The 11,812-nt window shown below is 38.3% G+C and overlaps 1 protein-coding gene across 1 annotated transcript in view; it reads left to right on the top strand.

Annotated features, from left to right (window-relative positions):
• Klhl28 (kelch like family member 28) overlaps positions 1-10,902 on the top strand; it is a 22,792-nt gene extending 11,890 nt beyond the window's left edge. Inside the window, exons 3-5 of the mRNA XM_021179568.1 lie at positions 2,341-2,784; positions 3,918-4,126; positions 10,496-10,902. Coding sequence (XP_021035227.1) covers positions 2,341-2,784; positions 3,918-4,126; positions 10,496-10,659 — 817 coding nt within the window. The 3' untranslated portion in view covers positions 10,660-10,902. The remainder of the gene's footprint in view (positions 1-2,340; positions 2,785-3,917; positions 4,127-10,495) is intronic.
• The last annotated feature ends 910 nt before the right edge of the window (positions 10,903-11,812 follow it).

The raw sequence follows: 11,812 nt of genomic DNA, 5'->3' as shown, positions 1-11,812 counted from the left end.
GAAGAAGCAGCAAAGAGTTTCAGGGACCCCAAGGAATTATAAGTTTGTCAAGAAGGAGGGAAGATGATCAACAAATTCAAGTATGAAGAAAGGTCTAGAAAGATAAAGATGAAAAAGTAGCTGTTATACTTGACAGTATAATGATCATTAATGTCTAAGAACATTACAATGTGTTGAGAATGAATGAAGAAAGTGTAAGTAAAGAGAGCAACAGATAGGTCAGGAAGGTTTGATTTGTTATATTTGGTTCTTGAATAGAAATATCTGAGTATGTTTGAAAGAAGATGCCCATAAAGAAGAGAGTGGACTGACGATACAGGACAAAGGATGGTTCCTGAAAAAGCAATGTCTTGAAATAGTAATAGGGATTGATAAGTCAGAGAAAGACTAAAATATACAAGTAGTACAGAGCGATAAGAGAGAGGGTCTGGGGAGATCCCGTTCTGTGGAATTTCTTTTTTTTTTTAATGTCGGGCTTAAGGCTTGCTAGAGAAGAAAGTGTGCATTAGATGGTCAAGTTAGATAGAGGTAGCCAAGGTTCTGCTTAGACATAGGGAGTCCTGAGGATGACGTACTGAAGATGCTTACAAGTAACTGGGAATATGTCAAATCTTGAATGGACATGTGGCAACACATTGACACTCACTCCATGAAAGTATTAATAAAACTGATTGCCATTTGCCCTTAGAAGACTTACTGGGGGCCAAATGTCATACCACACACCTGTAATCCTGGCACTTGGGAGACAGGCGGTAGGATAGTCATGAACACAAGGTCATCCTGAGTTCTAAGCCAACCAAGCCTACATAATAAAACCCTGTTTCAAATTAAAAACAAAAGAACAACCAAAAAACATTAGGATGAGTAGTAACCTTTATATGCAGTGTCTGCTTACGTGAGTTATCTCGCATGAGTTAGGTAAGCAGAAATCCATGAATTCTAGATAATTCCCCTTTAGAACTTCTAGGTTCATTTCCAGTGAGATTTTTTTCCTTTTTGTTTGTGTGGTTTTTTTCTTTATTTATTCCTCACACCAACCAATTTTCTAACACCACTAGGGTATTGAAAAGTTCAGTTCAGTTCTGATCACTTCTCCCACCTCAATATAGTCAGGCGGTTGTTCCTCTCCTTTAAACAACCTCTTTCTTTTCCAGTTACGCCATATGTCTCCTGAGTCCTCACCTCTTTCCACTGCTAGCACATGTTACACACAAACATGTTCTGGTTTAAGCTCCCAGCAATCCTCAATTTTATGTGTTACATTATTTTGCTTTTCATTATAATTTTCCACATACTAAGTGTTTCAAAGATATGAAGGTTTTCAACATTTTTATTTAAATATATTTCTTCAGAGATGTGCTTTCTCACCCAAAGTCAGCAAAGTTGTGAGACATATCGGACACTGCGTGAGGAAGGACTTCATTTACTTTCATAAGAACTATAGTATATGGATATAATATGGTTTTCACTTTAATATTAAAATTCTACCCATATCCAGAGTGAACAAACCCCACATGTACTATTTAGTCCATCCTAATAAATGAAGCAAAAGTTGATGTAGTAGAATGTAGCCAGCACCCAGAAGCAACCTTGAACCCCCTACCTGTTCTTCCTTGCCCAAAGGTAATAACTATATGTGCTTCTGATCCCGGAATTAGTTTTATGTATTTGTGAACTTGATATAAATGAAAATATACAGAATTGTTTTGAATTTAACATCTTGTTCTCATGTGTAAAATTAATTTTCACTGTGGTATGAAATATCATCATTTATTTGTTTGATGCTTGCTACACATTTGGACTGCTTCCAGTCTTTTGAAGTTATATGCGGGACTTAGGCATTCACTCAGGTGCATACATATGTGGATGCATTTATCTTACACACATATCTAAGAATGTATATTAGTCATGGGGCAACTGTATGCAATACATATAAATACTATACTATTTTGCCATTTTCTTTGTGATGAATTATTGTTTTGTGCTCCAATGAACATTTTTGGATATGTTGCCTACTACAAAATTGGCTGTAGTAAGTACTCAATAGAAGAGACACATTAAGAATGAAATTGTAAGTGAAGGTATGTATTCTCCGCCTTGTCAGATAAAACTGTTTTCCAGAGTAGTTTGTACCAGTTTACCCTCTCAGCCAGTGTGTCCATGTTTGCACAACACTATTGCCAATAGTTATTTTCTGTCTGCACTTTGAACGGTGTAGAAGATACATCATGGTTTATTGTGGTTTTGATTTACATGGCCTTGATTATTAACAGCAATAAACATGCTTGTTCATGGGCCATTTGTATATTTTAATCTATTATTTCTCTGCTTATTCGCTAGTGTGGAGATGTACTTTCCCCAGAATGACTCTTGGATTGGTCTGGCGCCCTTAAATATTCCTCGCTATGAATTCGGAATATGTGTTTTAGACCAAAAAGTCTTTGTTATAGGTGGTATTGAAACTAGCGTGCGTCCTGGTGTGACTGTCAGAAAACATGAAAATTCAGTGGAATGTTGGAATCCTGATACAAACGCCTGGACTTCTCTCGAGAGAATGAATGAGAGCCGAAGTACTCTCGGAGTGGCAGTACTCGCTGGAGAAGTTTATGCTTTAGGTGGATATGATGGCCAGTCTTACTTGCAGTCTGTAGAAAAATACATCCCTAAAATAAGGCAGTGGCAACCTGTGGCCCCAATGACAACCACAAGAAGTTGTTTTGCTGCAGCTGTCCTGGATGGAATGATATACGCCATTGGAGGCTATGGCCCCGCTCACATGAACAGGTATTGAAGACAGTGATTAAATTGCTTACGACTGTAGATTTCTACAGAAGCAAACTTTACATTCATTTCTGAGTTTTAAATTTGTATGTACAAAAGGACTTTTTAATATGCTTAAGTAATATTGACAAGTATTTGAGGATTTAGACTGCTCCTAAGTGTAATATTTTATATCACGGAGGTTCAAATCTCTATTAAAATTTAAATTCAATTAATGTAGTAAACTGCATTTGAGAGCTGAGAAACCTAAAAAGACAAATTGAGATTTTTATATGATGCAATTATGTGTTTATCACGTGTGTGCATGATCTTTTCTCAGGTTGCTTAATGGAATAAAGTAGAAGTACAATTCTTGTGTTCCCATGCATTATAAAACATAAAAGTATAATCTTGGGCCAGTGAGATGGCTCAGTGGGCAGATGTGCTTACTGTACAACCAACTGAGGTTGTCTTGCAAGCTGTGCTCAATCTCTGAACCCCAGGATAGAGGGAAAGAGCCACAGCTCAAGAGCCTTTCTTGTCTTTTTGTGGTACATTCATGCCCATATTCATGTGTACATAATAATTACTGTAAAGAAGCAGCTTTTAAAATTAAAATACTATTTCATATTTCTTCTGGATTATTTGGGCATACTACACATGTCACCATACTATTAGAATAAGAATGATTTTTGTATTCTGTAATATATTGAATAAAGGAGAAATACAAATAAGAGTAGTAAAGTTTACAAGATACCAACTGTATGTACTGTGAATCAGAGTTCTAAACCTTTGTTTAAAATTGCTTGAGAGATTTTTTTATAGCTAGTAGTAGTGTTTTACTCACTGTGAGCAATCTAATAAAAAAGACTTGTGCTTAAATGTACGGCACCACTATTTTGTATGAAGGATTGTAACATCCATGGAATTGACCCTGCAGTCCCTCATGGATGTATAAAAGAATAACTATTATGTCCTGCTCACAAAGTAAACTTTTTATACTTGGTATCTTATCCACAGATACCTAAACATTTGGGACAAATTACCACTATTTTTATCTGTTTAATTTTAAATGTGTGGTGGGCTTCAGTTTTTCAGGACTAGCAAGTAACAAAACTGACCTATGAATTAATTCTTCATCATGTAAATCCTTGCAGTGTGGAGCGTTATGATCCAAGTAAGGACTCCTGGGAGATGGTTGCACCCATGGCTGATAAGAGGATTCACTTTGGCGTCGGAGTTATGCTAGGTTTTATTTTCGTGGTAGGTGGGCATAACGGTGTCTCACATTTGTCAAGCATTGAAAGATATGATCCTCATCAAAATCAGTGGACAGTGTGTAGACCAATGAAAGAGCCCAGGACAGGTAATGTTTTTTCTATTCATTCTTTTGTTTTATTTTGTGATACTGGGATGCATGTAAATACTCTACAATTGAACCACATCTTGAATTGTTAACTCATTAGACTCCACATAGTGTATTATAATATTAGCACCTTGGACCTTAACAGCATATTTGCTAGAAAAGAATCACTTGTGTACTTGTGTATATGTGTATGAGAGAGAGAGACAGACACAGCAATAAACAGAGAGGAAGAGGGAGCAGCAGGTATAGTGTGGTATACCACATGGGTGTGAAGGTCAGAGAAGAATTTTACAGGAGTTGGTTCTCTCCTACCTGGTTTCGAGCAGGGTTTCTTTTCATTTCATGCTGCTAGGCTGCATACTGGCCTGCAGTCTTGCAGCCATTTCTCCTGACTCCATCTGCCTCTCACAGTAAGCCACTATAAGCACAAGTCTACGGGGATTTTTATTGTGACTTTCTTTCCTCTGGGTGTGTATCAAGAAGTAGGAGATCTGGATGCTACAGTAGTTCTATTTTGTTATGGTGGGGAATTCCATACAGACTGCAGTCATGGATGGACTGACTTCCACTGTTCCTGGTTGACATAGCAGTTTCTTTTCTGTGTGTCTGGTAGAATGGACTCTCAAGACACTTCTGATCGTCATTACTTTGATAGCTAAAGACTGTTAGACATTTTTTCATGTATTTATGATTTGTACTTTTGAGAGTTCACTGTTTAGTTGTTTACTCTTTTATTGATTTGGATTTTTGTTTGAGTCATTAATATATTCTGAATATTAGTTTCTAATTAGATAAATATCTAGCCGAGTTTGTTTGTTTGTTTGTTTTATGGACTGCTATTTCACTGTGATCATAGTTTCCTTTCCTGCTCAGTCTTATTTCTCAATTAATGTTTACTAAATGGTCAGAGTCCTTGTCTCTCTAACTTGAACAATTTTCTATTTATTTTCTTCTTGCTGCTTCAACATTTTAGATCATACACTGACGTTCTTTTTAATGTATTTTGAGTGGGTTTCTATATAGGGTGAGAGACAGGCATTTAGTATCACTCTTCTATTTGTGGATTTGTAACTGTCACAGCACTGTTTGGTAAAGAGGCTTTTTCCAATATGTGTTTTTGGCTCCTTTTTCAAGGTGGCTATAGCTGTGGGGATTTGTTTCTAGGTCCTCTGTCGTATCCCATTGATCTAAATGAGTGGGGGGGGGTTGTTTGTTTGCAAAACCATTTATTTTTATTTGGGAATTGTGATCTTTAATATTTAGACTTATTATTAAAAGGTGTATCAATTTGGAACTGTTGCGTTGTTTTCTCGGATCTCATTTGATTATGTATCCTGACATTATTTGTTTCCTGTGATGACTTGAGTGTGCCCATACCTTCCTTTCTAGGATCATTTGTGAGCTTTTTTTTTTTTTAAGATTATTTATTTATTTATGTATGTATGTATGTATGTATGTATGTATATATTTAATGTATGTGAGCATATTGTCGCTACCTTTGGACAGACCAGAAGAGAGCATCAGATCCCATTACAGATGGTTGTGAGCCAACATGTAGTTATGGGAATTGAACAAAGAACCTCTGGAAGAGCAGTCAGTGCTCTTAACTACTGAGACATCTTTCCAGCCCCCTAGTATCATTTGTAATATGTCTTGGGGGAGAATTTATTTTCTGGTCTTTTCTATTTGGTGTCTAATAGATTTCTTGTATTTGGATAGGCATTTCCTCATTAAGTTTTGGAATGGTCTTCTGTGGTTTATTTTACTGAAGATATTTTCTATGCCTTCACTATGATTTCCTCTTTCTATACCCTGCTTGGGTTCCTTAAACATATTTATAATTTCTGTTTAGAATCCTTGTCTTGTACATCAACTAAATTTCTTCTTTCCTGAGACATTACAAGTAGGGGTGCTAATTTATAGAGATATACTGTCTTCATTATTCATGCTATTGGTGATTTTTGCAATTGGGACCTAGGCATCTAGATTTTGGTTATTGTTGTTTTGTTGGCAGTGTTGTTTGTTTTTGTTTTGGTATGGCTCTCTGGTCTCATCTTTGATGAGTGGCTGTTTGGATCTTTCTTTGCTGTTGCCCCAGTTTGTCAGGATGTGGGCCAGCTGAGTGGTGCTTGGTGTTCAGAGGCCACTCTGTCCTGAAGCATGAGAAGAGGTCTTAGCTCATCCAGGGATAGATGCAGTAACATCTGAGCCTTAGGAGCTTAGAAGATTCTCATTGCCAGTACTCACAAGTCTCAGGAGAGTTCTTCTCATTCTACAGTTGATCCTTGTTGGTACCAAGGGCCAGAGTCACAGTGGGAGTGTGTGGTCTTCATTGGGATGGGGTTCAGGACATGCTGCTCTCAGATAGAGACAAGTGAGATAGATGCCGCTAGGCTGTGAGGCCTTGTCTGGGGTTAGGCTGCGAACACTAGGCAGGCTTGGGAAGCATGCTTGTGTGTTAGTGTGGAGACGGAATTGTGAGTAGTAAGAAAGAAGGTGGGTGTACTGGGCCTGGGACCTTACCTGAGATCTGTGCTGCAGGATGCCTTGCAGTCCTGGGGTTGCAGGTCACTGGAATTTATCAGTCCTAGAGCTAAGTATTGGGTGAAATGACTTCCAGACAACGGGGTGGGTGTTCGGTGTCTGGGCTCCAGTTTAGATTCCGAGTAATCCCCAAGCAGCACAGTGGGTTCGGCGGCTGGAGTTTTTATGGTCTTCAAATTCACAATTACATAATTTTAAAAAACAAGTAATTATACTTCTTTCTCTCCTATTTATATCACTTTTCCTTCCTCTGTCTTGTCGTCTTCCCCGTTTTTGACTAGAGAATTTAGGTGTTACACTGAATTAGACTCTCATTGCCTGTTATCTCCTTTCCTGCTTTTAGTGGAAATGACCTGTTTCCCTCCTATCACTTTAGATTTGGGGAAATTTCAGCTCTCATTTTATGAAAAGGTTTTCTTTGTCTTAATTTCTATCTCAGGCTCTCTTGTTGCTATCCCATCACTTATTTAGTTCGGTCTCTTGATCATGTCCCAGAGGACTTGAACTCTGTGGCCATCTCGCCCTTTCATCGATCTTGTCCTTATCCCTGTGACGTTCTTCTTCTGTATAACATGAGCTGTTATACAGCTATTGATATTTCTCATCTGTTTCCTGCAGAACCTCAGTACCTACCTGTGCTGCTTTCTCATCCACGTGGCTCTCTTGCCTTAGGTCTTGGTGTTCTTACTTCACCTCTTGTTTGTTTGCATTCTCTTTGGCATCACTGATTATTTACAAAATTTGACTTTGAATCCTTTTTCTATTGTTCATTTCTAAATTAGATTCTGAATTCCTTCAGACATTTTAATATCTTCGGATTCAGTTATCAAGAGATTACCATATATATACACACACATACACATATACATACACATACCAACCACATAACCATATACCACATACAGCATATGCATACCATATATGTATAATGTAAATCATATACCCTACACACCACATATACCACATACATACACATGCCACAAAAACTACATATATATCTATATATCTATATATATATATATATATACCACATAACCACACAAAAATCATGTAACCATGCATATACATATACCACAAAACACATATATACCACACATATACATATCACACACACCATATATACACATACACACATGGGCATGTATGCACACACACATATATACCACATACACCACACACACACATACATGTGCCATATACCACAAATACACACCACATGATATACATACGTAACATTCACACACACACATACACCATGCTCATACTACACATTCACTCACACTTTGCTGTTTTCTAGATGGAGTATATAAGTTAGATTTTCTTTATAAAGTCCTTATAATTTAGACTACAAAGGGCTATTTTCATCTGAGCCCCATGAGAGTTTATCTAGTGTGTATGTAAGCCTGCTAATGTGGATGTGCTGGCTCCACCGTCTGAACTGCTCCCACCAGACACACTAGATGGATGACTACTCCTTTCAGAGTCACTCTTTTTTTTTTTTTTTTTTTTTTTTTATGAGTTCAAAACTCTTTTTCTTCTTCTTCTTCTTTTTTCATTAGATATTTTCTTTATTTACATTTCAAATGTTATCTCCTTTCCTAGTTTTCCCTCCAAAAATCCCCTATGCCCCCCTCCCCCTGCTCCCCTCCCCACCCATTCCCATTCCTGGCCTTGGCATTCCCCTATACTGGGGCATAGAACCTTCACAGAACCAAGGGCCTCTCCTCCCATTGATGACCGACTAGGCCATCCTCTTCTACATACATAGCTAGAGCCACAAGTTCCACCATGTGTTTTCTTTGATTGGTGGTATACAGAGACAAAGTTCAGAGCAGAGCCTGAAAGAACGACCATCCAGAGACTGCCCTACTTGGGGATCCACTCCATAAACAACCACCAAACCCAGTCACTAGGCAGATGCCAACAAGAGCTTGCTGACAGGAGCCTGACATAGCTGTCTTCTGCAAGGCTCTGCCAGTGCCTGGCAAATACAGAAGTGGATGCTCACAGTCATCCATTGGATGGATCACAAGGTCCCCAGTGAAGGAGCCAGAGAAATACCCAGGGAGCTGAAGTGGTTTGCAGCCCCATAGGAGGAACAACAATATGAACTAACCAGTACCCCCCAGAGCTCCTTGGAACTATACCTCTTATTACGTGGATTTAGCATGGGAACTTTCCACAACTTACTGTGATCCTCTGAGACTACACAGCTGAGTCAAGCCAACGTTGTCTCTGGAAGCCATAGACAAAGCACAGGACTGTGATTATCTTGTGTGCCAGGGCTTTTCTCTTTTATCTGACTACAGCTCTGCCTCTGTGGTGTGGCTTCTACTTAGAGTCAAGTAGATCCCTTTCCATGAATCTCAGTCCAAGTCACAATGACTTCTTGCAGTGATCAGTCATTGAGAAAGGTGTGGCCTTTGTTGTGTAGAAATGTAGAGATGCGGAATGTTGTGCTTTCTTTGCTCAAGTTTGAGTGTGAGACCTCTACTGAGATGACTGCCACCCATATTACCAGTGAGCAAGCTTGAAAGTGCAATCTGTGTGCCTGCCCTGTGCCATAAAGAACAGGCTGGCCTCTAAGTCATAGAGATCCACCAACCTCTGTGTCCAGAGGACTGGGATGAATGGTGTGCACCACCATGCCAAGCTTGAAATGCCACCACAAACTTCATTTATCCAGTGTGTCTGTCTTCTAGTGGGCATGTGGAACCCTTCAGATCCGTTCTTTCTCACTGGAGGATGTGCCTCTTGCTTTGCTATTTGCTGAGTGCACCTGGGCTTTGCCTGCTGCTCGCTGTTTCTCTCCCCTGCCCTTCCACACCAGCCACCTCTCTCCACAGCCACATAACTAACGGTTGCTTCAGATTCTTGAGGATGTCTAAAAGTACTGTGTGTCCCTAATCCACCATCGCCCCTGCCTCCCTCCCTCCTCCTGGCTGCTTTATTTGGTTTATATATCACTATCTTTACGTTCCCTATCAAATATTCTTTCCTCTGCAAAGAAGATTGTTCATCAAAAACGAGTTGCATTTTAGGATTTCTAGAGAAGAAACAAATACATCATTAGGTATAAGGAGAAATTGTTATTTCTGAACCTAAACTCAAATGACATTACTTAAAAGGCAGTTTTAAATGATAGAAATGCTTTAGGGTTTTTCACAAAGCTATGAGTTATGATTGAAAAATTCCAGAACCATAGGCACTCAAGGGACATCGAAAGCACAAAATACAGTGACCCTTCTAAGTGATTGGTATAGCTTCTTTGGTACCCTCACTAAGGAAAGCCACGAGAACAATGAGAATGTTTAAAATGTAGGTGGTCTTACTATTTTTAGAGCTATAATGGTAATGTCTAAGAGGATTTTTAAGACATAAGTTACATAGTGTGATGTATTTGAAGACATGACAAGATGAATGGTTTATAGAAAAACATGCAAATATACATTATAAAATATACTGCTTTCTTCCTAGTTCTTTAAGAATGCATGGCAATACTCTTATCTGATCATCGTACAGTGCCACACTGGACCCTGTGAACGTGTACAATTATTGTGTGTTGAAAGAAGAAGCGTATTTTGAAAATGCTTTCCTGTAGTGGGCAACTGACTGTTTTGTTAAGGGTTTTGGTTTGTTTGTTTGCTTTATTTTGTTGGGTTTTGGTTTGTTTATTTCCTAGTAAGCCTATATTGCTGTATTGCCTGTATAATTATAGGATATTGTTGAAATGAGTTTTGAAAATGCATTAAGATATAAATTATTCTCTGTGAGACATAGTCTACTTCTTAACCTGTTTGTTCTTTTCTTTTCTTGCTGTGTTAGGAGTTGGTGCTGCAGTAATCGATAACTACCTGTATGTCGTCGGTGGTCACTCAGGGTCTTCCTATCTGAACACAGTACAGAAATACGACCCTATCTCAGATACATGGCTGGATTCAGCAGGCATGATATACTGTCGCTGCAATTTTGGATTAACTGCACTTTGACAAGTGTGAACTTGTGGAAATCGCACAAGGAGGTACTACAGGAAAGAGTGCCCAGTGACCTGAACCTGACAGCTAGCTGCACTGCTTTCTTTGTAACTTAAAGTGGCATGAAGACTCAGTTTTGTTGGGTACTTTGAACTGACTAATAGCTTGCTCTTGATTATATAGTGAATTAATAATTAAACAAGGGGAAAAAAAAAAGGAAAGTCCTAAGCAATTAAATCGTGCACTTTTCTTCACTGAGACTGGGAAAGTTTTTATGTTCCTACATGTAGAAAAACCTTGCTGCTTTTTAGTTTTATTTTCAATAATTTTAGCTCTTCTTTCTTGATCTGTATTTGATTTACTAGGATGAGAGAAGTTCAGACTCTGGAGTGTATCGTATGACTGGACAAAATGTGGATTGTGACTGTTGGATGTAAATATGTATGCTTCACATGGTGTGTGTGTTTGTTTTTTAAAAAAGGGCTGCTTTTACTTCGGGTACTTTTAAGGATTGTAAATAACATGTCAATCATCAGAGTGCTCTTTCTGCTGAATGATTTTAGGGCTAATAGTATGGAAAGTTGCAAAACAGTGGTTTTAGTATCATATTTGGGGCCCTGCTTTAAGACATTACATATTTATTGTTTATGCTTTTTCTATATGGGCTGGTTGAACTTTGTTACTCATCTATGCTTTGGTAAGCAGGGATAGAAAACTAATCATGTCTGTCTCGGTTCTTTAGTGCTACACAGCAGGCTTCTGATAGTTGATGTAAATATATTTGAAAGATGTTTAGTCTCACCCTCGATGCAGTGTTTTCTTTGATAGATTCTTAATTTTAGTTTTTTTAAGGTCTTCATTTTGTTTTCAGTGTTCAAATATAAAAATGGTGCTAACTGTAGGATGTATAACGAAGCTATAACCGATGTTATTTGGGTGTCCAATGTGAGATGCATGATACACTTTGATTAGCGTTTTCATTGTTACTGGCCTACTTCGTTTGTGCTTGTGTTAATGATTACATTAGTGTTAACATCAGAACTATCTGAATGGCTTGAGTTATACTTCCCATGGTTTTTGAATGGTGACTTAGAGATGATGCTTTTTTCCCTTCTTGTTTTAGAGATTACATGTCCTTCAGCACAGAAATATATGCACCAAGCACAGC

This window comes from Mus caroli, chromosome 12 (genome assembly GCF_900094665.2).
Source record: "Mus caroli chromosome 12, CAROLI_EIJ_v1.1, whole genome shotgun sequence".
Lineage (NCBI taxonomy): Eukaryota > Metazoa > Chordata > Mammalia > Rodentia > Muridae > Mus > Mus caroli.
The sequence above is the reverse complement of the archived record's forward strand: the minus strand, read 5'-3'. Positions and strand labels throughout refer to the sequence as shown.